At 35.7% G+C, this 27,935-nt stretch overlaps 1 protein-coding gene across 1 annotated transcript; it reads right to left on the bottom strand.

Annotated features, from left to right (window-relative positions):
• Positions 1-27,543, bottom strand: LOC149786065 (organic cation transporter protein-like). Its single transcript, XM_089976356.1, has 10 exons — positions 27,178-27,543; positions 24,619-24,859; positions 19,121-19,224; positions 18,563-18,717; positions 15,511-15,679; positions 12,834-13,049; positions 11,209-11,435; positions 2,711-2,892; positions 1,513-1,664; positions 1-199 (listed from the first exon to the last, which is right to left on the bottom strand). Exons 1-10 carry the CDS (start codon positions 27,318-27,320, stop codon positions 103-105), a joined length of 1,686 nt encoding a protein of 561 aa, XP_089832482.1. The 5' UTR covers positions 27,321-27,543; the 3' UTR covers positions 1-102.
• Positions 27,544-27,935: the final 392 nt, after the last annotated feature.

Genomic DNA, 27,935 nt, shown 5'->3' with positions numbered 1-27,935 from the left:
TAGCGGTGCTCTCGTTTATTCCCCACACTCCGATTATGCATAAAACGGGCAATTCTTATAACACTGCCTGACATAATGAAAAGTCTTTAGATTGTTCAAAGGCTAGAGCTTTGCCTCGTTGGTGGAAGGTTCCGATGTATAATCTCCACTGTAACCATTGTTGATGTACACTTCTTTGCCATTATCTCTGCTACTCGATCTGAAATATAAGGTGAATTTAATTCTTACTTTTGGACATGATTGGAAATCAAATAAACACAACAAAATCATTTTTAAGGAGATCTATGAATATCGGTTATATCTGTCAAGTATTATTACTATATGATGTTTTTCCATATGAAAACTTTATGACGGAGTAAAGAGTATAATTTCCCAGTACATTCCCTTGCATCAGAATAGTTCGTCTAAATATTAAATTGCTTTCTTACATGCAATTTACAGAAATCCATTTCAGTAATATCATAAAACATTCAGAAAGTCAAGTAAATTGTTGTTGTTGTGGGGTTTTAACGCCATTTTTCAGCACACGATAGGCTATGCATGGCGGCCAGTATTAATGGTGTAGGAAGAACCCGAGAAAACCCCGGGAAGAACCACCGACCCACGAGAAGCTACTGGCAAGCTTTCTCACATACCCACATTGGCCGAATCCTAGACTCGAACCCAAGTAGACAGAGGTGAGATGGCAGTGATCCGTAACGGAGAGCGCTTTAGACCACTCGGCCACTCGGGTAGGTCAATTAATGTTAGACCATTTGGGCTCATATTTGTATAGTTGTATTTTCATGGTTGTCTTTTTTGAGAATAACATATCGATTTTTTTAAACATTATACTTTTAAAGCCAAGGAAATTTTTTTTTTATATTGTGGAAGTTTGCCAAAACAACCGACATATCAACTCAAGCCTTGCCTTAATAACCCCATCCATCCAAAGCAAAACTGTCAGTGAAGTATGGCGTATTTAAGTTCTTTCAAATTTCATGACATTGTCAGATGCCAAGAAATAAAAAATAAATAAAATAATTAAATTAAAAATGGGAAACATGAACCTGCAATCAAAATGACCTAAAGCAAACATTTAACAAATATATACGTTTTAAAGAATTTTAATCGAAATTGTAGTTATAATTTTATTTTTTGCTCAGAATAAGTGAGAATATCACACTGTGCCAGGGTTATTTTCAGTCGCGTAGATCTTCTTTCTTGAATAATATAGCAAAATATTTTATTACAGAAATAGAAAATATATTGTAATATATTCTATAACAATCAGTGGCTCATAAGGAAAACAGTCTAAGGGCTTGCACGATGGTTACAACAGTGAACTGATACTGTTAAATAGCAATTTGAAAGACACCTCATATGTTTCTCAAATTTCTTGATAGAAATCGTACGAACAAATTATTAACAGTGTATATATGAAAAAAATGTCAGATGAAATATTTCTAAATGGAAATCAAACTCTCCGTCAAAGCAATACAAACTGAATTTTATTCCCATGTTGATTCTTACTTTCCAAACTGTATTCCGTCATTTATTGTTTCTGGTAGGTTCCTGTTTAATGTTTCCGGAAGAAATAAAGAGAGCACCCCGGCAACAACAGAAGCACTTCCAAAAACCACCAAGGGTAGTCCTCGACCAAAGTCACCGCCAGCAAGCCTTCCCTGCAAAAGGAGTGAGCGTTTTAGTAGCGTAAAGCAAGCTGCTTCTCACTATATTGTCCATATGACGTTAGCTCGTATCTTGGTTTGGTTTCTACTATCCACATATGAGAGGCAATGCTATATGTTAAAAACCTCACGTTTGAAGCATCAAAACTAGCTTGGTATTATAGGTCCCTGTATTATCATCAGGAGGACTAGTTACTAATGTTCGCTTGTTCCGGGCATCTAGCAACTCACAAATGCAACATTATAATCTTTAACTGGAACATCGGCTGCCCTTTTTCTTAAATCGAAGAAAGAAGGCTCAGATACAACTCGTCGTCGTTGAGAACTCTTTTTGTTTTCATGGCTGTGAAAGGAGACAAAGCCACACTATTATTGACTTTTGCTGTCGTGCACTCAAGCAGTGTCCATTCACAAAGCCTTTACAACAGACGTGTATTCCTACAAATACTTATAAGGTTATTTCACAACCTGAGCGAGATTCCGATCGAACAATATTATGCCACATCAGTCACTACCAATTACCATAACCGCAGAGTGGATTTAACGTTTTAACCTGATTTTCAGTTAGAACCAAATAACAGTGCGAATATTTTCCGTAAAAATACGGTATGCTTTGAACATCACTCGTTTTGTTTAAACAATTGTATTCCCTTAAAGTCTACTAAATATCAATGTGTATCGGCTACAAGTTCACACATCTTGTCAAGAGGCATCTGTAATACAGGTATTATTATTACATTTCAAAGTGCAAATGGCGTCAGTAAGCATTTCAAGTTTAAGCTACCTTAAACATGAAGACAAATGAGACATAAACAATAATTAAATAATAATTTATATATAAACAGAAGAGGAGAAATAAAACAAAGAATGAGATTCCACAAGGCTCGTTGTACCAACATTTTACTGATTCTTCTCGATAGCTTGCGATTCTTGGCGAGATAATACGTTTTGCCCTGAAATCGTCAAGTGAAATTGAAAAAGATATATGACTTAAAGATATAGGTGGGTGGTCTATGCGTTAGTTTCTGAATTGGTCTTACCAGATCGACTACGTATGGAGCCACCATTCCACCTATACGGGCACAACAAGAGCTAGCACCCATGCTTGTGTTTCTCACCACGGTTGGGTAAAGTTCAGCCGAAAATATGTAAATTATCCCAAACGCAGCAGACGATCCTAGCTTTCCAATCATCGCTAGGGTCACTGTTAAAGGTTGAAATTCTGAAAACAAGAAGCAAAACTAACTAACGGAGGTGTTTAATAATTCATGTGCAGTTTGTGCAATAATTTATCAATCATGGTTTTCAAGTATTTTAAGGAAATACGAATACATTGAAAAATATTGCGAAACAAAATTAAAACAATACTGACAAAATGTTTCGGTGGAAATAAAAAAATGACCTGTAGCAGGATACCTTATTTGTTTGTCTTTCTAACTTCTACTTGCAATGTATCTGAACCTGGAAAACAACTTCATATTTTCGTCACACACGCATTCTTGCTTTTGTTGTTATATCCATCTAAATAAATAAATATATATGCAATTCGTAAGGATTATGTTTAATCAAACGTGCTAGCCAGCGCTTAGTTTCAAATGTGTTCATGTGTCTTTGCTGCCTAATTTTGAGTGACGTCGAGAGGATGTTATGCCTATCTGGTGGAAAGTAGCTCTTCCTTCGTTGTGTTGAATAACATTGGATATTATCGATGTTTTTTCTCTCAAAGGAGCTCAAATCCTGCGGATGCCTTGAGTGATGAATGAACCACATGACCGAATAAATAATACTTGATGGACATTAAGAACACTGGGTTTCCTTACTCATTCTATTCAGATTAAAGGGTGGCGGAAATAAAATACGTTTCCAAGGAAGCTACGTGAGATGGTTTTGCTTGGCATAAACTCTTTGCAAAGGTATTACCAATGTAAATAATCCATTTGGAGAGGGGTTTTTGTTACTTCATTGCCAACGAAGCATATACTGTTAGGAAACAATTTTCGTTTGTCGAAATGGATTTAAAGATTTACAAAAATCTATAGTTCCAATATTTGTTTATACTCTTGTACATAATTTGAAACTTTTACAACTTAAATCAGTCATTTTCCTCGCGCGAGAAATTTGGTAATAGTAAAACACTTTTCATGGTGCTACTAAAACATTACTGTGCCTTCACGTGATCAACCTTGGTACGACATCATCTCGAGGTTGTCCCTTTAAATCCATCCAAATAAGAAGCAATACTATTAAACATGCTTTACCCCACTGAAAGGCTCATTGTATATATTTTCAGGATAGTACAGGAATGTTCTAGATAACTGTAAACATCTAGTAGTAACTTCTAGAGGTGACGGATTCTGGTGGATAACTTATTCGGAAAGCATTAAAACGGTTTTATAATGAGAGAAGTCAAGTTCAAAATGAATGAAAGATCCATTATGTTATATTCATTGAAACAAGTTCAGAGTGTGCACGTGTAACATGATATATAGGTGTAACGGTGCCGATTCCAACTGACATCAAAATATACAAAAGGAAGCGGAAGGTTTTTCAATAAACATTGCAAAAGTGTAAGGTTTGGCGTTTATACAGAGAATGTGTTATTGTGTTATTTTTATACGACGGTTAACTATATCATATTCGATATTTTAAACAAAAATATAACTCGAACGGTTGCTAACTCGAACGGTTGCTAATGGTCCTGGCAAAGATGATCCGGAAGATATATTCCACATTTCAAAGTTACAGCTACACTTAACCGATAAATATTGATAATATTTGACTAAACAATTATTTCAAACTCTACCTCACACTATAAGAATCTGTAATTATGTTTATGTCTTTTCAAAACATGATTAAATAAATGCAGGAATGTAGCTTATTACTACTGCAAATTTGAAAGAAAAGTGTCCCGTATTCATGACACACTGACGAATAACCGTTCTTTGATTAAAAATGGTCCTATATTGGAAAGATAATGTTAGCAATTCATTGTGCGGTTGCTATTAATCAAATAAAACAGCATGTCACTATTTCTTTGAAAGTAAATTATACAATAATCCTAGAATCCTCCTGAAAAATAACCTGCTCTACTGTCAGCTGGTCTAGATATGCTCTATATGCTCCAAGATAATGTTACGGACACATCGACTGATTACGTTTTTAAGCGTTGATTTTAACAAATAGACTTGAAGAAAGTGAAACTAAATATGTGCTTTGCATTAATATATTTGGTGTAGTTTAAAGTCCTGATCAGTGTTGTTATTATTACACAAAATATTTCCTTAGTTATTTCTTGCCTGAGAAAACTTCGTTTGCTTGAATAGGATTTGTACCGTGGCTTTTAACAATTTCTCAGTCATATCGCTACGATGTCTGCAGTATGGCAGTTTATAGTGATGTCTAACACTGGGGCATCATGCCGCAGACATGTGGCATGATGTCCCACCCAGCCACATTATCCTGACACCAGGCCGACTATTCCTAACACTAACCTCTTAACAGTGAGCGCCAAGCGAGGTAGCTGTTAGCACCATTTTTGTAAGTCTTTGGTATGACTCGGCCGGGGTTCGAACCCACGACCTGCCGCTTCCAAGGCGGGCGCTCTCACCAGTATTTTGGTTAATTTACATGTATGCATGTATGTATGTATGTATGTATGTATGTATGTATGTATGTATGTATGTATGTATGTATGTATGTATTCGTGCAGTTAAATAGATCGCTAAAAAAGAAAAATGCTTGCTTGTATCTGAAGCTGTCATACTATTATTCTAGTATGTTTCAGTAGGTTCATCCTGGACTTACAACGAAACATTTCATAACATAACAACTATTCATATATCTGTATACATGCATTGATGTGTTCATGTGTGCTTCATTCGCCCATGTTGTCTCACCTATATTCCTTCCTTTCTAGCTTACACCTCCATCAATGATTCGTTTATTTTATCTTATTTCTTCTACTTATTCACGAGCTGTTTCAGTTTCCACTGTAAGCTTCAAAGTTTCACCTAATGCACGAAAAATTATACGCATTGTATTTGTTACCATTAAGTATAACCCAAATTAGAAGAACTTGTGTTCAGCCCTTTTGTTTTTCTAATATAAGCAATGAAAATATGTTTCAACAAACACAAAATGTATATCGAAAACGGATGCAGAGATCGTTACAATTTGGAAGCAAATCGCTGGGCAATCGCCATCAGGAAAGCTTTTTAATGCTAGCAATGCGATCTGACTGCAAGTTTAGTTTATGATATCATCAATTTCCAGAGTTTCATTTAGAAAAGTCATGGTCCAATGTGCGAATTAAAGCGTTAAGATTGAATACAATGAGCGAGATTATTTGGAACATAATGAAAAGATGAATATATGATTCGAAACAAAATGATCGAGTGAAGGCGGGTCAAATTGTCGTACTCAGGAGAAACATCGCGGACGTTAGCGACTCTGCTGGAAATTTTGCAAAGTTTCAATTTTGAAAGAGATAAAATCTCCACAAGTTTTCATGGAATACTTTTTTTCCAATGAACAACTAGTTGTTAATAAACATATTTTGTTACATTATAGAAGATAGAACAGGACTGTTCCATAGAGCATGCAAGTTCCGTATTGCTACAAGTGTCCATGACGTCACGCAGTGGCAATCATTATATGCACCACACCATCAAGTCAGCTGCGGACATAAATCTTTTCTCTGTCATATTATTCTTGATTTTCCTTCCACAACTATTTTTGAATTAAATTTGAGTCATATGTGTGTTTTGTGTTAAAGGACTTTGAAAAAGGTATTTGTAAAAAAAACAGTGAATATTATGAACTGCTTTTATATAAAAAAAAACCTTTACGATTATTTAGCGTTAATATAAAAAGAAAACTATTTCCAAGCAGTTTTGCTATAGCTTTTTATTTATTGATTAAAATGTGTTTGTACAACTATTGCATTAACAACAGAAAATGCCTTGATTTAATACTGGGAAAGACATTTCGTAATTAAATACAATTTGACAATAAGAAGATTCAATCCTGTGGCATCGATTGAATAGTTACAGAAAAGAATGCGAAGCGAAATCTAATAATGACATTATTCGCGATACGTTTGAGTATTGGATAATGACCGTGACTGTGGTATGCTTGTAGCTCGGATATTTACTGTGATAACGATATGTGTAAAGATAGGATAGTGTCCATGATTGTAATACGTTTGGTGCTTGCATTCGTCATCTTTGATGTTTTGTGAAAACATGCATAATCAGAGTCTTGCCCTACCGTCATACTTGCAAGGTTTGAACGGTTCAACGTAACACGATCAATGGTTCTAACACGAATCTGAATTTATGCATTATTTAAATAAAATTAATGGCTTTAAAGATGTGGATTTAACGAACTTGTTCCATTATCTGCCAGTGCTATTGATAACTTCATTACTACCATGATAAAAGTTCTAGATTTTATAATAATTTGGGGGAGTAGAACGATTCACAAATTCAGTTTGTACACATGCCTTAAGTTGTATATTATGTGAAAATAATGACTGACCTTGTCAGAAAATGATGATCGTTTTTAATTCATGTGAGAAGTGACACAGAGTAGGGGTTGGGTAAAAAGGAGCATAAAAGAATGTTCCTCATGACAGACCTGAGAGCGCACCATCTTTAAATAACAGATTTTACTGATTGTGAGATTGCTTGTAAGAACTTTCATTCTTCATCTTGTTCATTTCTACATTTAATCGTAAATGTTTGTGCTGCCTTGGAAAGTTTGCCGTCTGGATTGGTAGCGGCCGCTGTGTTCAATTTTCGAATACCACTTAATATCCGTTAATTTTGCCTTGCAATATATATATATATATATATATATATATATATATATATATATATATATATATATATATATATATATATATATATATATATATATATATATGTGTGTGTGTGTGTGTGTGTGTGTGTGTGTGTGTGTGTGTGTGATTCGGATTTTTAACTTAGCTTCAGTCATATCCCTACGATATCTGCAGGGTGGCAGTTTATAGTGATGTTTAGCAATGAGGCTATAAGGCGGAAACATGTAGCATGATGTCCCACCCAGTCACGTTATCCTGACACCAGGCCGACCAGCGCTAACACTTACCTCTTAATGCTGAGCACCAAGCAATGCATCTGGTAGTATGTTAATACCGTTTTTGTAAATCTTTGGTATGACTCGGCCGGGCATCGAACCCACTATATATATTACATTACAGGTTCCGGATACAAGCCTGTATTTCCTCCCCGTGGAAGCGGTCACTGAGATCGAAAGGAAACGTCGCGAAACCCAGTGGCAATCAATACGGGAGGAGGAGCAACGTAGTTGTGTTAACAACAGCGGGGTGGCGTCATTATTAAGCGGCTCGAGATGCACCATTTACAAGAGATCGGAGCATGCCTGGACATTGTCGGCATGACAACGGCAATAACTGGACTCTCACGATACTGCGTCGATTATTCTCGCAGCGCAGGGCCCTCTATAATATTCGCTAAAGACATTACAGATTATGCCGATGATAGACCATATCTCAAAGTACAAACTCAACCAAATACAGATGCTGATCCACAACCAGATGAAATGATTGCACGACCTGTCTTTGCTATTCTGGCTGGAGCCTGATGTTGTTTATGGCACTCGACCAGAGCACTGACACTCAGAAGTATTTCGCATCGTTGTACCAAATGTATTACTTTACATTGGAACATCTGGATTTATTCAGACAAAGCGTGATTCACATACATTTCACAATCCACACGGATAATACAGGCACTGGAATTGAAGGATACAGATGTATCGCATGTATTGTCGGACAAAACACCGATGCTCGAGGAGTCTGGTGGAAGGATGAAAGTCGTTGACACCCCTGTGGAATATAGGTAGTTGCCCGACCTTCAGTCGGATGACCAACGGCTAAATTGATCACACAGGCAAATGAAGGTTGCTACAATGTATAAAATGTCGTACAATCATCTATCCGTGTCACTGACAGGAGGTCAGACAAAAAAAATACGACAAGGAGCCAAGCACAACTGTAGAGTAACACTGTCATTATCCTAGTCACACATACACGGAGGGCTGAATGAACTATCGACGACAGAGCAAAAACTAGTCCATAGTATCGATGCAATCACCAACGCATGTGGAATATCGATAACACTGTCACCGGCTGAGGTTGCCAATATGGCTAAAACGATATTCCAGGTTTTCGATTTTGCAGCGTTGCTAGCACTGCTAGCCACTGGAAATATTGTTGCACTTGCTACTGTACCAACCGTTGCAAAAGCTGCAATACTTAGAGCTGTAGGATATGTCGGAAATTAATTATCACAAAAACAATAACCAGTATCGAACTAGCTCGCTCGGGTCAGCTTCCTAAAACAGGGTTCCGGCTAATACTAACAACATGAACTGGTCAACTATTGCCTCGGTAAGGGTAGCAACGCCGCTGTCAATGTAGAATTTTTACATAATGACCGAAGCCAAAAAAAAGAGGATAAAATACTGGAGAGGGTTTTCATGCGAGATCAGCTGCCAGATGCACCATAGAAAAAATAAATGGGAATAGTCAACCTTGATTCTGCCGTGGTCCCGGAACGAGCTGGGTCGCGTGCAATGTCAGTTCAGACGTAATTATATAACAAGAATTTATCAGGCATTTGCTAGGATTTAAAGCTCCACTGTCAATGAAACTAATCTTCGACGAAGGGGAAATTTTGTTTAGACGACTTAAATGTAAATTAAGAGCAACTGATGCAAGCTACTCGGGCTGTATTGTATTATAAACCTGTATTAAAGGACGATCTACAGCAGTATCAACGTGATACGATTAAGGAGGCCCACACAACACTCTGTGGAAATTAAGAAGCGTCAACGAATACTTGCTCGATGCAAATGAACACGGGGTGTAATATCGTTAATCGCGCGAGCAGTTACCGCCGGGGGTAAACTACTGTCAACGAAATGGAGAGTTTAATTTCGTTGACGAGTGTAAGTTCTTGCGACAACGTACAACATCCGTTATTAGCTAAATGGATATATCTTGTCAAATGTCTCACCGATTTCGGATACAGTTAGCAGTGTATGAATCGATGTGTAATTGTCCTTGGAATAAACTATCTCATCAGGCAGCTAACCTAGATCGTTGGCATCCATTATTTAATACCTACTGTCTTTAATTAAAATTGTGATAATTGATACACCTCAAAGTCCATTTTAATTTTTAATGATTTTACAAAAGGTGATAGTAGCTTTGAGATCCATAATTAATGGCGTAACTTCAGATTACAGACACACATGCCATAATTAATTTTGTATATATTACTTTTACGGCCAACCGACCAAAGTTAATTATCCTGAATGAAGTCACCCTCAAATGAATCCGTAGGGTGTCTTTTTCAAAAGACACCTTAAAGGACCAGAGAGTGCTTCAAACATCACTACTACTCAACAAAAATAGTTGTGTATAGTAGTGTCATTAATATCAATCCATACAGTCATCAAAGTTACCTTTCGGTTACATATACGCAACTATTCGAGCTATACTGTCTCCTCAATTAATATAGAATTCTTTTCTGCGGGCATGATTCGAACCCGCAGTGTCTTTTTCCGATGTCAGCAATTTAACCGACTGCGTCACGGACACAGTTACACATATATAAGAAGAACTAATACATAAAAATAACAGTACTGGATAACACTGAGTCATACTCCCTCTACACAATGCGATATAAAAGAAAACTAACTGTAATCCTGGGCCCGTCTTCCGTGTTACAAATGACTTTTCTCTTTATATCAATTAGCTAGAAAGCTCACCTGTGTCTAATTGAGGTCATTCATGTGTTCAGCATCAACTCCTCCTTGAGATTACGGCACGAGAAACTGATGCTGAACAATAAAGTTGTTCTTGCTAGAATGAATGCTGTATTTTAAGATGATGCGTTATAAGCAGGGCGCACTCGATACGTTTAATGTTTTGTCCTAGATAATATATATTTTGCTACACGCTGACGATTTGTAACACATCTCGCAGCAGGCCCAAGAGTTTGGTTGGCGCAGCGTCGTGTGTAGTCTCTTAGGGGAAGCAGTATGTGGTGGAGGGTTTAGTGGAGGCAGGCTAAAGGTTGAGGTACTTGTCCCAGTTAGTCGCGCCGCCCATTAAATAAATAATAGGGTGTTGGTCGGCTGCACTTAAGTAAACGCATGACGGTTAAGATACTGTATGCTCATAGCGAAAACATTTCATGCTGTGGTTTATTTAAATGACTGCAGAGTAAACAAAATTTCGACAAAAGTCGTAATGGTCATAGTTGGACCAGATTTTGCGCTTGTTTAGAAGCATGTGCAAATTGGTTATCGTATAATAGACATTCATCTTCTTATATCAATTGCGATATGTCTAAATGATGGTCATTGGTTCGAGTTCTTTGAGACTATTGATTATTCAGGTATGGAAAATAAACTTCTTTGGTAAAACACCCTTCATAATCACAACTGTTAATATTAAAACGCCTACCATCGCCTCCGTACAGGACAGTGAAAATCGTGCTGAGACACGCAACTCCCCCAAGTAACATTGAGCCACAGTGAAGTTTCTTCCGACCCAGTCTGTTTAGAAGTAAAATACAGAGGGTGTAAGCCGGGAATTCTACCAGGCCGGAAATGATGAAATTCAGGTAGAAGTCTCCGCCTAAGTTCCCGGTATTCAGGGACAGTCCATAGTACACCATGCTAACAACCATCCTAAAAATAGAAGAGAAAATAATTCCTTTTCGTGTCGATTCCTAGTAATTTAATTCTTTTTTTCGATAAAGATTCAATCCATCGGCCAAATAAATTATTTGCAATGCTAAATTTCTGATTTATTGTTTTATATATTTTCTTCTCTATATATAGATTAATAACAAATTACTGCTTCGAAATTAAGGTTTAGTATTTATCATAAATATAGATCGCTTCAAAAAAAATGATTTATGAACGAAACAAATTATATTTCCGAATTGTTGCAATATAGAAGTGGCGAGTGATTTCTATTGCACAGTGATTTGTTCAATTTCAAACTGCTCTAGATTTCTGCAAACATTGATATATATATATATATATATATATATATATATATATATATATATATATATATATATATATATATATATATATATATATATATATATATATATATATATAGCTGCCTTGAAAACAGTCCACTGCTACGCAAATATAAATATAAATTATCATTGGCTCAGTTACTACTCAAAAGAAAAGAAAATCGAAAACAAACAGCAGCGAATATTCAAGACCCCGCCAGTCCTATAATTATATTCTTACATTATAAAATGATATACAAAATATGGAATACGTATGCTACAGTCAGAATGAATAAAGAAAAAATACAGAATTGCTTTGCAAACAGTATTTTTTAGTATTACTTCCTTCGTAATGCTTGTTGAGCGATGTTTTAATCTCTTCGTTTCTTCCGTTTCTTTAGCTTGCTTCTATTTTATTTATTATGTTATATGCTTTGACTGTGCGCTTTTCATCAATTTATATCTCGCTTTTGTTCTGCGCCCATATATATATATATATATATATATATATATATATATATATATATATATATATATATATATATATATCAATGCTTTTCTAATGGTTGAATCTCATTCACCTTGATGTAATTTCAAACCACGTTCTTTGTTTCTTTGCTTTCCTTAGTATATTTAATTATGCGCACAGACCTTACAGCAACCTGGTATGCCGCATGAAATTCATATTATTGCATTAACTTGTTGAGCATATGGGTTTCTTTTCCACTGTAATATTTCCCCACAATCTCCATAGAGACAAAAGAAGCAAGATTCATAATTATAATACGCATATTTGTACAAATTGTTATTTTTTCTTAGGGGTGAGGAGCCGAGGTAGCTTAGTTATTAGAATATAGGACTCATAATGTCAGGGCCGCGAATTCAGTTAAAAAAGTGTCGTTAAGAAAAACAAATTAGGTCTACCCTTATCCTTCGTTAGTTATCAATTGCATTCCATTACCACCTATCATTGGCGATCGAAACGGACGAAGTCAAGACTGCAATATCCCTTTCTAACAAGTGTCTAACAATTTCTTAAAATACGGCCATAGCATACCAGTTGAAAAATATGATGAGGGTTCTCAGCAATAAAACGCTCGAAGAAAATAAATCCCACAGTTTTCCTTCCGCTACTTTGGTGTTCATAGTATCTTTATCAAATAGATTTTCGGGTAGCGTGACCTTGTTCACCTTGGCTGCCTTGTGAAGAATAGCCTCTGCCTCTTCTATACGGCCTTTGCTTAAAAGCCACCGCGGAGACTCGGGAATAATCCTGGTTTAGAAAGAAATTAGGTTTGAGAATATAATAAACTTAGCGACTAATTTCAATCAATTATTGCTTGTAGGTACAATAACTGATCCGTTGACCATTTCAAATGAGAGCATTCTTGCAGACAATACGTAATCGCCTCAAAACAGTTTTTGTTTGCTCATTTGCTGTTGTTTTTTCAAACAGCATTTATTTAATGAACACAAGTCTTCGACGAGGACTCGAAAAGCTGGTTATTTTGCGATAGATAATATATTATGTTGTTGCCGTTGTTGTTCTATCTAACATATTGCTATTCCAATGAATAAGGTAATATGAATTGGTTGAACACTTAAAAAATGTAATTATTTTCTTTCCCCAAGCAAGAACATGACTGATTTAATGTGTATTTAAAAGGAGCAGAAAGTGAATAGATTAATAGTTACCTGTATTTTGAGCCATAGGGATTATCCCTGAAATGTCTACTATCGTAAGTAAAATTGGTCATTTGCTTTGAAGTCAAGATTTTGTTTAGACAGTGCAAGCTGACTGAAAATTGAACTTGTCCTTGGAAAATGTGAGCTTGCACCAAACATAATACCCGCCATGTTTTAAAGAATAAGATAGAAAATAGGTATATTTTAAGGAAATCGTGTACTATTTATTGAAACATTTGCTTCCTTTGTATGTGTCTTGGCACCTTAATCCCAATAGTTACAGTTATCTAAAAATATATTTGTAAATAATACATGTCGATAGATATGTATATCAGAAAGGCTTAGAATGAAGATATGCTTGGAGGAGAAAAGGCAGAAATGTACATGCATTTAGATAGATAGATTGATAGGTAGAACTGATTTTGGAAATACATTTTTAATAGATATAGAAAAAAAAGAAATAAACAAAGACTGTAATGATTTATGTATACACACAAATCGAGGATTTTTCAAATCTTATTTTATTCATTTACTTAACAAATATCATGTAATCACTTTCAAATCGGCGACATGCAGCATAATATTTGAGAATCCGACTTTTGATGATAATTTTAGAAAAAGTATTTTTGTCAGTTTAATCGTTTGCCATGCGCTTTTTATTGATTCTCTCCTGTAATTGGTACGTATACACCATAACCGAAACAACTCCAATGGGTGCTACATTTCCTAACTTAAATCCTGCTTTAAAAGAAATCGTAGTTAATCGATACGGACGTGCAGATCCGGCCCTCTGTGCGGGACCCAAGGCAGCAAGCGATCAGCGGGGGCCCCAAGCAAAGCAATATCATTGCAGAGTTGATTTCCAAGGCGATTACTTCGTTTGCCTTGCCCTAGGGCCGGGCCTGCGGACGTGTTCTTTTATATCCAAATATGCAGCTGTCAAAGAAATGTCCCGAGATGAATTTTAAAAATTAATATCTACTCGCCATGAAAAAGGCGACATGGATCAAAACAATCTTTGAAAATCTGATTCTTTGAAGTCGGAAATCTGACACCCTGCCCGAGAAACACATAGGACACAAAACTTGCTAATTACAATTATATCAAGTATCTCGATTACTTTAGGTGTACCTTTCTTTGGATGGGTTTATCTTCCTTGACTTTTGTGCAATCTGTTTTTACATTTTTCAAGCTTTAACTTTATTTGGCACCATACAACCACTAATTGTTTTAAGTTCCGTAAAATGCTACATACATGCAAACATACATACATACATACATACATACATACATACATACATACATACATACATACATACATAACGAATAGAGTAGGATTGCAATTGAGCTTATAAACAATGACAACGCTGACAAAGAATTATTGTATTCATGATATCGCTTCTATTGGATGAAACATCCGTCATGGAATAAAAGAAAATTGTTTATTACCCTGCATAAAAATGAATTGAATCTTAAATTACATATTTATTTATTTTTTTTAAAATAAATCAAACAAATCTGAGTATACACCTCTTGCAGATGTAATAATAAGCGGCTAAAACCTGTGTTCTTTTGCCTGAATGTTTCTGACTACAGTTTTGGCAAAATTTACAGTCATTTCGGAAGATATTGTATATTTCACCTATCGCAAGAAATAGGTGATCAATGTCACAATCAAGTGTTCCTGTTTTCGTGAAGAAAGACAAACTTTCGTACCTCATTTTCGCCTTTACATCGTTATTTTAAACTTATTTTGTTTCATACATTTGTAATTGGAAATTGCAAGAGGTAAACTATAGACGATACATAATCAGAACGAAAGCCAATGTTCTTTTCATTTTACCATACAAACCCTTGTTAAGGTATATGTAATGATGTTTTCTTTATATGTTGTAAACTTTAAAACATTAGCGTAATAAAGTTTTTACTTGCATTGTCGAAGCTTGACTTATTTTTATTGTGTTGGGTCTATTTCCAATATATCATACGTTACCAGAATCCATTGAGTCTGTTTACTAAATCAGGAAATTATATAATACATCACTCACCACCAATACAGAACATAGACCGCACAAGAAGTGCCGCTTATAAGCTCAATGTATTTCCAGTCTCGCACGGCATAACCAATACCACCAACAACCAGCATTCCGAGAGCAAAGAAATATTCGGTGACAATACCGGCCCAAAGACGTTTTGATGGTCCCACGAACTCCATACCTGAAGTAAAATTGATTTAAGAACACTTTACTGCCGTAGAAAGACAATTCCAATTTTCGTCACCAATGACTGGTTGATCCGCATGATTGAAAAAAGACTCAATATGTATGCGCATTAAGAATGCAAGCGAAGGAACGGAGAAATGCTTTTCAGTAAATGACATCCTCCTATACATACATACATACATACATACATACATACATACATACATACATACATACATACATACATACATACATAGTGGACTGCTATACCGGTTCCCTTTGATAAATCTCTTTCTTGTGGATGAAGTGTACGCGTAGATATGCTCATCCCCCGGCTCTGAAAGTAGATAGCTCAAGCTGTTGGGTAGAACAAGGTACAATTTTCGGTGCAAGAGAAACTGATGGGCAGCCACAATATCAGGTCTAGTTTCCAGACGTTTCCTGTCACTAGATTGAGCCAGACCGAGTGAAGGTAAGAGTGAGGGTGAATCTGTAACTTTCACTCACATAAATCCAACTCAGGTAGTTACACTACTTGCCTCCCCAACATATGTTTCCTTCAGTTCTTATGGCGATGGGCGAGAGGCAAAGCAGCATGTGTCGCGACATTTATACTTACACACATTCTGCTCAGATGCGGGTCGCTTTCACTAGACCAAAGCAGAATTGGAAAGGAACGGCCTACTGAATGACTGAGCAGCCCATTTTTCGGATCACACTTCTCACTTCCGTAGCATCAGGAAACGGCTAGAAAAGGTGCCTCAAACATTACAGTCTTCACCTTAACTGTGATTGGCATACCGCGACTGACGTGAACCCCATCTGGGCGGTTAAAACATTGCAAAAAGATAAATGTGACGCAACTTAACTCTGGATCCTGGAATGTAAACACATAAATAGACAGTGCGTCTTCAGAATGATTAGTTGGTAGAGCATTGGCCAGATCCAACATCAAAATATCAGCACCGAGTGAACTTAGCCTCGTTACAGAATGGCAACTCACAGATGTTGGAGCCAGTTAAACCTCCTGAAGTTGATGTATAAATTGGAATAAAATTACAGCTAGGTAGCAAGTTCACAAGTCTCTCAAAGGGCGTGAACGATAGACTATACCAATGAGACATACTGTCGGGGAAAAGATATTTAGCCAACTTCAACACTTATACACCCACAATACCAAAGCAGATTCGATCAATGACACTTTTCTATGAAGATCTGTACTCTCTTGTGGCAGAAATACCAAAGGTACACAAGTTTATCATCCTTGTATGAGTTGGCACAGAAACCCAGACATGGCCATGTGTCATTTGCGAAAATGGTGTTGGCAAATGCTACAACAATGGACTCCTCCTGCCAAGGAAATGCACTGAATGCGACCTCCTGTTACCCAACCGTCCTCCGCCAGCCAAACCGCTACAAGACGTCTTGGATGCACATACTTTCCAAGCACTAGCATCTTATTGTCAGTAGAGGAAATACGCATACTCTCCTAGTGAAGAAGGCCATCAGAAGTACAGAAGGCTGGAATAACCACACACTAATAATCTCCAAAGTCAATATCCGGATTCAGCCTAGCAGACCACCTCAAGGCATAAAAATGCTCCAAAAATGTTTAATGCTGCGAAACTGAATGAGAATGATACAGAGGTATTGACAAAAAACAGTGCCGAAAACTGGATACAATCAAATTAAACTCAGAGAGTGTAGATGACAAATGAGCATCTTTAAGAGAATGTGTACTCACCTGCATTCAAATCATCGCGACCAATACAGGTAAACATCAACATTGGTTTGATGAGGACTATGCTGCCATACAATCGTCTGACTGATAAACATCAGCTACAGAAGTACCGCTTAGTATACAACACTTCATTATCTAAGAAGACAGCCTTCAACAACATCTCGAGGATTGTCCAATACAAAGTCAGAGATTTGCAAGACGCATGGCTGAGCAATAAGAAGAATGACAGTAAGAACTTCTGTGAAGATTTGATGACGGTCTAGAGGTGACTGTCATCAAGAAGACTAACACTGAGTGCTGACAGTGCCAGGTTGCTCACTGACAACGAAAAGATACTTCAGACACTTCAGCGGCATCCTGAAACAGCGAGGAGGTAATTGATCGACTGCTCTAAGTGGAAATCAACATGACACTTGCTAAGCCTCAACTGCTGACTGAAATTGTGAAAGCATTTGATGTGTCAAATGATAAAGCACATGGAGCAGATTCGACACCAGTAAAGTTTACAAAGCTGGAGGATCGCCGATGACACTGAAACTTACTGAACTCATCCAGTTATTTTGGACTCAGGACACTACACCCTAGGAGTACAAGGATGCATCCATCACCCAACTGTACAAACTGAAAGCCAACACAATTCAGTGACAACCATTGACCAAAATCCTTTATGCCAGTTAACATTGACCTTGATCGCACACAGAATCGCTCCATCTGGACGAGTCTCATTCATACTGGAGCAACAGACGTTGAACTGATGGTACTTACAGAAGCGGTTCAGACAAGCAACGGAAATCTTAGAATTGTAGCATGTCTTCTATTGATCAAACAAACCCAGTCAGTATCTCCTGTCAAGTGTGTCACAGACCCTTCAGAAAACCACTCGGTTTTATCAGCCTTTCAGGGACTCACATAAACTAAATTAGTTTATAATGTCATGTTCATCTTCGAACTTGAATGACGAACAACAATTTATTCTTTCCACAAACTTACAAATACTGATTTGTAAAGTAATATTCATTTGAAGATTATAACATAAGGAATGTGTACAAACATCACTACACAACTCTCATTATAAAAATATCAGCTGAGTTTATCAGACTATATAGTGTGAGATTTATTATAATCGGAGCATAACTATAATTTAAGAAAGGAACTTACCAATAACAAAGGAAGTCATGAAAATCCCAGCACATGATGCACCAACTAAAAATCTCAAACTGAGGTACGCTGCATAGTTTGGAGCCCAGGTTAGGCTCACCGTGGAACCCAACATCAGTATCAACGAGAAGTAAAGGATCTTTTTACGGCCTATTCTGAAATTCAAAGTTCAAAAGTGATTGCAAGTAAATGAAGTGAGAATTTAGTTTCCCTGATAAATACCGAATAATAATGAATGCAATAAAGAATAACACCACCATTTTATTGTCTAGTATTACTCACATGAAACAGAGAAATTAATGTTATTTATATTTGCATTGAAACATTTTATATTCACGCTTCTCTACCCCATGACCTTAGCAGTATTTGTTTAGGATTTTATTAATGCTTTTTACCTTGGTCTTAAATGTCAATTGTCAATGATTTCAACAGAATGCAAACTATATTTGTGGTACAGCCCACCATATGTTAATAATTTTAATTCGGTTTAATGAAATTTTGAAGTAAACGAGTAATCCGATTGATTGGTGAGAAAAAAAATTAGATTCAGTATCTTACGCATCGGAGACTACACCAAAAATGAAGGCGCCAGCAAATACACCAGCGAAGAACAACATATTAGCGATTGATCGTAGATAAACATCATCGCAGACCAAATTGATCTGGAAAGAAAAAGAAGGAAACAAATAATTTTAAAAGCATGACGATGAGAAACGTTGAACATACGGGTTACCTTAAGCGCATTATGTTTCTATTTCTCCCCCACAATAATGCATTACATTCCTCTGTATAAACAATGCTTCGCCATTAAATTTGTATGACTTTTTTCAGTGTAAAGTTAAAGAAATTTGTTCAGTCTAGTAGTCTCTTTTATAAATATCAATTTGGTTTTATCCCAGAACATTCTACTATATGCCAATGAATTATAAAGCAATATTTAATTTGTCAAACTCAATAGCTGAGACACAGTGTACATCACGTTTAGCTTTGCATATGTTTCGAAATGTTTCCATAGAGTCTGGCACAAAGACGGAATTTACAAATTTACTGCTTATAATTGTACACGTAAGTTAATAATGGTTTGTAGCAACAAAACAATGTATTTGTGTCAGCGAGGCAAGTTCAAAAACAAAGTCTGTTACAGTTCGTGTCTCTCGATCGTGTGTTCCGGGACCACTCTTACTTGTATTGATATGAATAAATTATTGATATCTTGGTAAGTAAGGACATTTGTTGATACGCCTATGTTTTGCCACATTTGTAACTTAGTAATTAACATGGAACGAAGTTAAAAATCAAAATCTCCATCACCTTTCTTATGTTAAGTGTTTAGGCTCGAATAAACAGTAACACAAGAAAGAGTGAAAACAACAAGCTTTGCAAAATTTAACAATTTGTTTATTTCCCTGGAGAAATACTGTAAATATAAAGAAGAACAAATAAGAACAACGGTTTTAAGGATATAATTTAAAAATAATCCAAGAATAATCCACGAATAAAATTTTGTAAGTCCTAATATTTAAATGTTCTAATGATTTCAAGTTCGAGTCCGGACGAAGAATCCAAGATGGACGGCGATGATGTATGATGTATGGTTGTCTACAGTTCCTTGTAGAAACACATGAAATATTACTCCGGTTTCGAAATTTGGATAAAATATTTAAGAAATGTTTTGTATGAGCACTCAAAATATTTCCAGAGAAAAAAGAATTAATCCTTTAGAATCCAAATAATTTGAATAAACAGTAAAATGTAATTCCCAAAATCACAGAACAAACGACACATCTTTACGTCTCAGTGTTTAGAAGCCCGACTTCTCTCTCTCTCTCTCTCTCTCTCTCTCTAACCAGTGGTTTAAAACTTGAATATCGCGCAAAACAGATGCCCGAATAAGGGTCACGTGATAATGTTTACATCACGCACTCTCAGCATGGCCCTGACAAAAACCAATCATTTTACTCTGAGAAAAAAAGTATATTACTTCACTAAAAACAATTTACAAGCCTAGGGTCACGTATTCAATACAGTCTTGATCTCACCCCTATCATTCCCACAATAAAATTAAATTTGAATAAATTTGTTCACGTGGTTTTTACTAATTTTGAATTAAGATCGGGAACCAGGTCAGCCTTATGTGTTAACAAAAATGAACAGTCAAGGTCAAACTATTTTCTGGCAAAAGGATCGAGTTTCTAGTAAACAGAACTACATTTGTTTGATATATAATAAAATTTAAAAAAAAAAAGATTTTAAACGTACAAACAATTTAATCAGATATAAATTAAATCAAATATACATAACACCTTCACCTTATGTCCTTAGAATGTTAGGTTAAGTTTAACCTTGAGAATTAATTTTGTTGATTATCAAAAACATCTTGGTATAACTCATGACTCTAATTGTAAACGGTTGGATCACATTGCGAATTTGATGTTTTCAAAGCTAGTGAGCAATTATCTATGATTCGCAAAACTAAATATATGCTTAGGATCGACGCTACAGAAGCTATATTTTGACGTGCAATTTAATGTTGATCGATGATGCATGCAAAATCTGCGATAATTTATTCAAATATGACTCTGCAATGATAGAAACGAACTTGAAGCAGGGAGAATTAATATTGCCTTCCCCATCAATATATAAGGAAAACTTATTTACTTTCTTATGTTACGTGTTTAGGCTCGAATAGGCAGTAACACAAGAAAGAGTGAAAACAACAAGCTTTTAAAAATATAATAATTTATTTCTCTGGAAAATTTTCGTAATAATAAAAAAAATATGAACTTACGGTTTTATAGAATCAAATCCAAAAATAATCAAAGAAAAATCCACGAATAAAAGTTTAGTAGTCGTAATAATAAAATGTTCTAATGATTTCAAGTTCTAGTCCCGACAAAGAACCCAAGATGGAAGACGATAACGTATTTGTAATCTGTAGTGTTGAAGTCTACAGTTCCTTGTAGAAACGACATATCAGGTTTTGGAAATCTGAATAATTTTTGTTATAAGAGCTGTCTCTGTTCAAGAATCTCATATGAGCATACGTTTTTTTTTCTTCCAGGGAAAAATAATCCTTTTGAATCGGAGTAATTTGAAAATCCAAACGACACAACACCTTCCAGTGTAATGAAAAAGCCCATATGAGAATATTTATCCAAATCAAAGGTTATATCGCATTCTAAAATGCAAAAGGGGGTCACGTGATCATGTTCCAGAACCTCGTTGACATTATTTACTTGTTAAAAGTCACTTACCCCCAGTGTAGCAGTGTAGATGAAAACCAATCATTTTACTCTAAGAAATAAAAATTTTAAAAATTGCATACATTTTAAACCATCATGACTTCGACAACAGCCAATCATTTTAAAATAAACATATAACTTATTTACGAGGCTGCTACTAAATTTGAATCAAGGTCAGGATCTAGGTCAACACCAGGTGTTTACTAAAACGAACAGTCAAGGTCAAACTATTTTCTGGAAAAAGTATCATTTCCAGTGAATAAATTTACATTACAATGGCACGTAATGAAAAATATCTTTTTTTGGTAAAACTTACAAGAAAACAATTAAATTGAAATAAATATATATTAAATCAGATATAATTAAATCAAATATACATAACAACTTTAAGGCAAGCTGTAAACGTTGGTCTCAGAAAGAACAGTTTTAAAACTTTTCTGTGTTCTTGGTAAAGCATCTGAATATTCTTTTATATATATAAATTATTTACACCTATTCTATGCAGGCTTGACTTTTATCTTCGCCGTGTTGTCTTTGCAGAACTAGTTACTAAGTCAATCACTTAAAACGAAGTCGATCAGGGCAAATTTAAAGGGCAAATGTGACAAGTAACACAGTATTAGTCTAACTAGGCTGAGACAGAACTACTATAATTTTAAAGTCAGTTTATTCTGAGTAAGCCTAAAAAATGACATGGCTGCTGTGGAGGATTCGAATATGAAAATGTAAATCAAGTTTTCTCTGAATACACAAATTACCGGCTACAAATTACAAAAAAATTCATGTCTATTTGACTATATATTCGTGTTACTGTTTTCAAAATTTTCAAAGAAGGCAATATATCTTCATCATTTGATAATGAATGACCTGAAAATATAAAGAAATATTGAAACAAACTCACTCTTATATCAAGGAAGAGAATTGGATTTTGTATATAATGCGATTAGTTTAGTTTTAGTATAGTTATGTGTTATTAATTGAATTAGTTTTGTCTTCTTTCCCCCTTCAGTATACGTTCGTATGTTCTTCTTCCTATTTAAAATATGTTTTATCATCATTTTGCTCTCAGATTTTCCAGTCATGAATCGGACCAAAGTAAAATTTATGATGATCTAATTTAATATGCATTATGTCACCTGATGTGCTTTTCTTTACTGTTATGTACTAGACATGACACTGGATGAGTTGTATAACTTTCGGTCTGACCCCAGGGCTATTTTGTATTTGCGCTCTGTAAAGCAAAATTTTGAAACGAATGGAATATCGTATAATGAGAAGAAAATGGTGGGAAAAAGCCTCACATATCTGGTCAGATTCTGCTAAGTCGTCACTAATTGATTCTTCCCGTAATGTATCTAATACCCATGGTGTATTTCCAGTCCTTAAATTTCAATTGCGACCACTAAGATTCATTCACAACATGCAAACGGTTAATTTCGACCTGAAAATATAAAGAAAACTAAAAAATAACCTTAACTTGGAAATGTTATTTGTTTATTGTACATCTCAGCGACATTTTTTAAATCGTTGTATAAATATAGTCCAGCAATTATAGATTTCGTATATGTTTATTACCACATCATACACCCAGTCTTTTCATATTCTAACCATACCTATTTTTATTAGAAACTTGAGCTGATATTGAGACGGAATATATTTTTCTGATCTTATTTGTTTTAAAGTATGTAAATGTCTTCAATATTCACGTAGGAAGTAAACGAATTATACCTTTTTTATTCTGTTGACACATTTTCAAGACAATGCACATATACTATGATGATTATCTAGCTTTTCGTCTCATATGTATAGATCAAAAACAGCAATCAGTGTATTTCCTTTCATCACATAAGGACGATATGCCGTTAAATAGTACCTCAACTGGCAGAATGTCAAACTCGTAATCCAAGGGTCGCCACCCAGGTTCATGCAGCTCTCTCTCCCTGTCTTGGTAAAGGTATTTGGTTTATTTCCGTGCCATGATGTAGCATAAATGTACTGAATGTGCCCTCAAAAAGCAGCCAGACACTGGCTGTGATTTTGCCAATTACATACATGTATTTATTTTTTCATGGAGTTATTGTATGTTATTCCCCAATCAAACCTTACCGTGTGTTTTTTCCTATAGGTAGCTGGACCCTTGAACCTGTGTAGGAAAGGTCATTTATTACTGTGTACTGCCATATGGTGTCATAAGATTTCTTCAGGTGAAAACAGAAGGCTACTATACGTTCTTTCTTAATGAAGCTAATAAAAGTCCTACATTTTTAATTATTGGTGTAATTCTTAGAACTGTTAAATGACTTACATGGAGCAACTATTTATTTCTACAGCCTAAAAAACTACTGCTTATGTTGGAGAAATGGGAGTTCAGAGAAGAAAACCACCTACGGATAGTAACTGCTACTTCATAGTCTTTAGGGCCATATATCGTTTTCTAACAAGATCGCTTATAGCAAAATTAGAGAAAAAACATATATCAAATCGATATTTTTTCTTTTCGTTTTACCGCGGTTGTATCCGATTCGATCAAATTTTGCTTCGTAACATTTAAGTGTTTCTCAAAACTACATCTTTCCTCAGTAGCTCGCATTTCTTCACATTGACAAACAGTTGTGGATGGATTTCATATGAAGCCACATCCAAAAGATCAAAAGTATTCCGCGTATTCATGACGTAAGATAGTGCGATTGTAACCGAAGCCAAAGTGATAGCTAAAGAGCATGGTCTTAAAATATGCAAGTAGCTAAAGAGCATGGTCTTAAAATATGCAAATAGCTAAAGAGCATGGTCTTAAAATATGCAAATACACGTCACCTGAGAAACAAATGTTGCTTTAAATATGGCATCGTCGTATACCCAACGTTCGCAGTTCAAGGTTGGAGTGTCGTTGAGGGGATGATTGAACTCGTCATAGGTGGTGTTAGAAGCAAATATATGACATTGGTCATACTTAAGTTTCTCATCAGTAGATCTAGGTATCGTTTTATTCACCATCACTTGGTGGTATTCGCTCTGTATCCTGTACGTATCATTGTCATAACCGGGGATGGCACACCTAGTAGAAGAAAAAACAAAACAAGTCAAGCAGTGAGTTTCATTCATTATCCTTTAATTATTTTCTATTATTTATTTAAGTGTGACAGAATTTAAGGTTATGATGGTTTTACAGGTTTTTGTTTTCTGTTTTAGTGTTGATTTGCGTATCCTGAGCAGATTTCATATATATATATATATATATATATATATATATATATATATATATATATATATATATATATATATGAACAAAGGGATATATTTATCTATATCAGCGAAGAAGTATAAAATTTGGACGATCTACTATGACAGTGAACATGGCTTTTGATATCCCGTTTTAAAGAAAGACTTCACAAGAACCTACAGTCGTGACGGATGTGTGACTGGACAGATTCTTTACGACATATATCGTTGATAAGTAAGGCAACCACTCCAGTACATTGCGCTGGTGAGGAATAGTGTCTAAAAGTTGCGTCACTAGGATTGGTGTCACCCAGAGCGATAACCCATGGTGTTCCCCCCAGGTAATTCATGGTGTCACCCCTATGGGCCTCCTTCCGTAAGAGACCATACAGAATCATCAGCAGTGTCATTTTGGTGTCACCCTCTCTGATGGTGTCACCCGGTAACCTCCTTCCATAACAGACCATACAGAATCCTTAGCGATGTCATTTTGGAATCACCCCTCTGATGGTGTCACCCGGTCCGGTCCGCACCACCCGCATCATCCCCTAGTGACGACATTGGTGCCTAAATAATGGATCTACTTAGTCTCAAGCATTTTAAAATTCAAAAATAGTTTTGTAGTATCGTGAAATTGTAGAGCCATGTCATTTTTAAGAGGATGTGGAATATTGCGATGGTAAAACGTATGATATATTTCTCTGTATTGCCACAACCCAGAAGGGACAAAACTATGGTATTTCAGATATATCAGAAATCAACTCCCATCCCTCACTCACCTGTCTTCACAGGCTACAGGTGGCAGGGGACAGTGTCGTAAATTGCCCCATGGCAAACTTTTTAAATTGAGGCCATGGTGTGACTTTTTGAGTATTATTGTGTAATAATTAAAAATATTGACATCTTTGTGAATTTGGTTATTCCGGCTTGTTTTATTCTCGAAATTAATGTGACGCATGTACACCTCATGTAGGCAGTGCACAGTATGTAGCCAGTAAAAGAGCTAGCCACCTATTACAGTAGACACGTTGGTTCAATGCAAATTTTCAGATAAAGTGAATGATATTCTTATGTTTTTCTTTATTATAACTATCAAAATATATATGAACCTTTTTGTTCTCACTCATTTATTTTATTTTTGTTATGAACTTTTGTACGAGGCAGGTGCATGCGACATCAAATATGTGCATACAACGGTCCTTTGTACCCTACACTCTATGGTTGCATTTTACAAATACAAGAATCTCTGAACATTACATGCGTATAGAATGTATACCAGTTGTTTAATAAAGTTCTGTGCAAACAGTCAATCAGTCGTGGAATTTGGCGGTAGCCGTCCAAAATACGAATGATTAGTGCTGGAGTAAAACATTCAGCCGCTTACCGCTAAACTTAACTCAAGGTACCCCACTTGGCCTATCCCCTCCTCCTCCTCCAGACTGTTGCGTCGGTTGCTTGAGCGGTTGTTTCGTTACTCGAAATGCTGAATACATTTTTCGTACAATTACCTACATCAGGCGAGTTTTATCAGTTGTCGTAGTAAGTTCGCAATTTTTTACAAGTACAACGAAATTTGCCAATATAAAAACATGAAAAACACTCAAATACCGTGTCTCCTTTCTCAAGCATTTAAATACCAATAAAATGGTAAACTGTACGTACATACTGTACGTAAACTTTTAATGCTTTAAAGTTTCAGAAACTTTAAGGGTTTTGCTTCCAAATATTTGGTTCACGTTTGCCTGAGTTCAGAATTAACACAGGTCGCTGATAAAAGAATGTTTTAAACTGGAAATGGACGCACTTATGCAGAGTATTTGTGTGATTGATACTAAAGGTATCGAAATTTTATAACTTGTTTTTGAGATATATGTGTACATGTTATATAGTCAAAATTGACTGTGACCTACAACTGCCCCCACCCCCCCTCCAAATACCCTAATATTAATACCTGCGAAACATTTACGTAACGATTCACACCTAGCTGAGGACTGGATTGGTCAACCGTTGATAGGAATTTATGTTATACAATAAAAGACATCAAAACTCCACTTAATTCAGAGGCCAGTTAATAGATGTTGATACAGTCGTTAAAACTAACATGAAATATTTTTTTCTTCTCACCTGTTGTAAGCATAAATGTAAAACACTTACCTGTGATCCGGAACACCAAGCAGAAAAACAGAAATGGTCATGAAAATTCCGCAGTTTATCGCAGGCAGACAAAGAAGAAAATACAGTCGTTTTTGGTAAAATCCAAACTCTCCGATCTTGATCAAAATTTCGTCAAACTGCATTTTTAATACATATAACTTGATTTATCTTGTTTTCAGATGTGACAATATTTATTTAGTTCAGCTATAGTGAAAATTATTAATGAACGTGATCTAACTGTTATGTCGTGACTTGTGCGTTAAAATTATGAGCGGACGTCGTCAAATTCTTTACAAACACTCGACTTCACAATTATTTAAGTTCCTGAAGTTAGAATACGCTAACATGGATATCCAAAAGTGGACATCTTCAAACATCAATGCAAATGAATAAAACAAATCATTGGGCACAAGAATGCACAAGAACCGGTCAAACTTGAGATTCCCAAATAGACTAAAAGCAGCGTATGGCCGTATTCATATGAGAGGATGACATTCAGTACATTAAGAAGATATTAATTCCGGACGGTAAACACTATTACACCATTAATAAAAAATTAGGTCACCTTGGACAACGTAATTATGTTCATGACGAAAACCAGGGTTTTTTATTAAGTCGCCCTGACACTGACTCCAATCTGCATATATTTGCTCACTAATGACAAGTGTGACATATACAGGAAGTAGTGGCTTATCGTTTAGAGTATATGACATTAATAATAAGAATAATAATAATAATAATAATAATAACATTGATAA

This window comes from Sinohyriopsis cumingii, chromosome 12, assembly GCF_028554795.1.
Source record: "Sinohyriopsis cumingii isolate HCF-2022 chromosome 12, ASM2855479v2, whole genome shotgun sequence".
NCBI classification, from domain to species: domain Eukaryota; kingdom Metazoa; phylum Mollusca; class Bivalvia; order Unionida; family Unionidae; genus Sinohyriopsis; species Sinohyriopsis cumingii.
The sequence above is the reverse complement of the archived record's forward strand: the minus strand, read 5'-3'. Positions and strand labels throughout refer to the sequence as shown.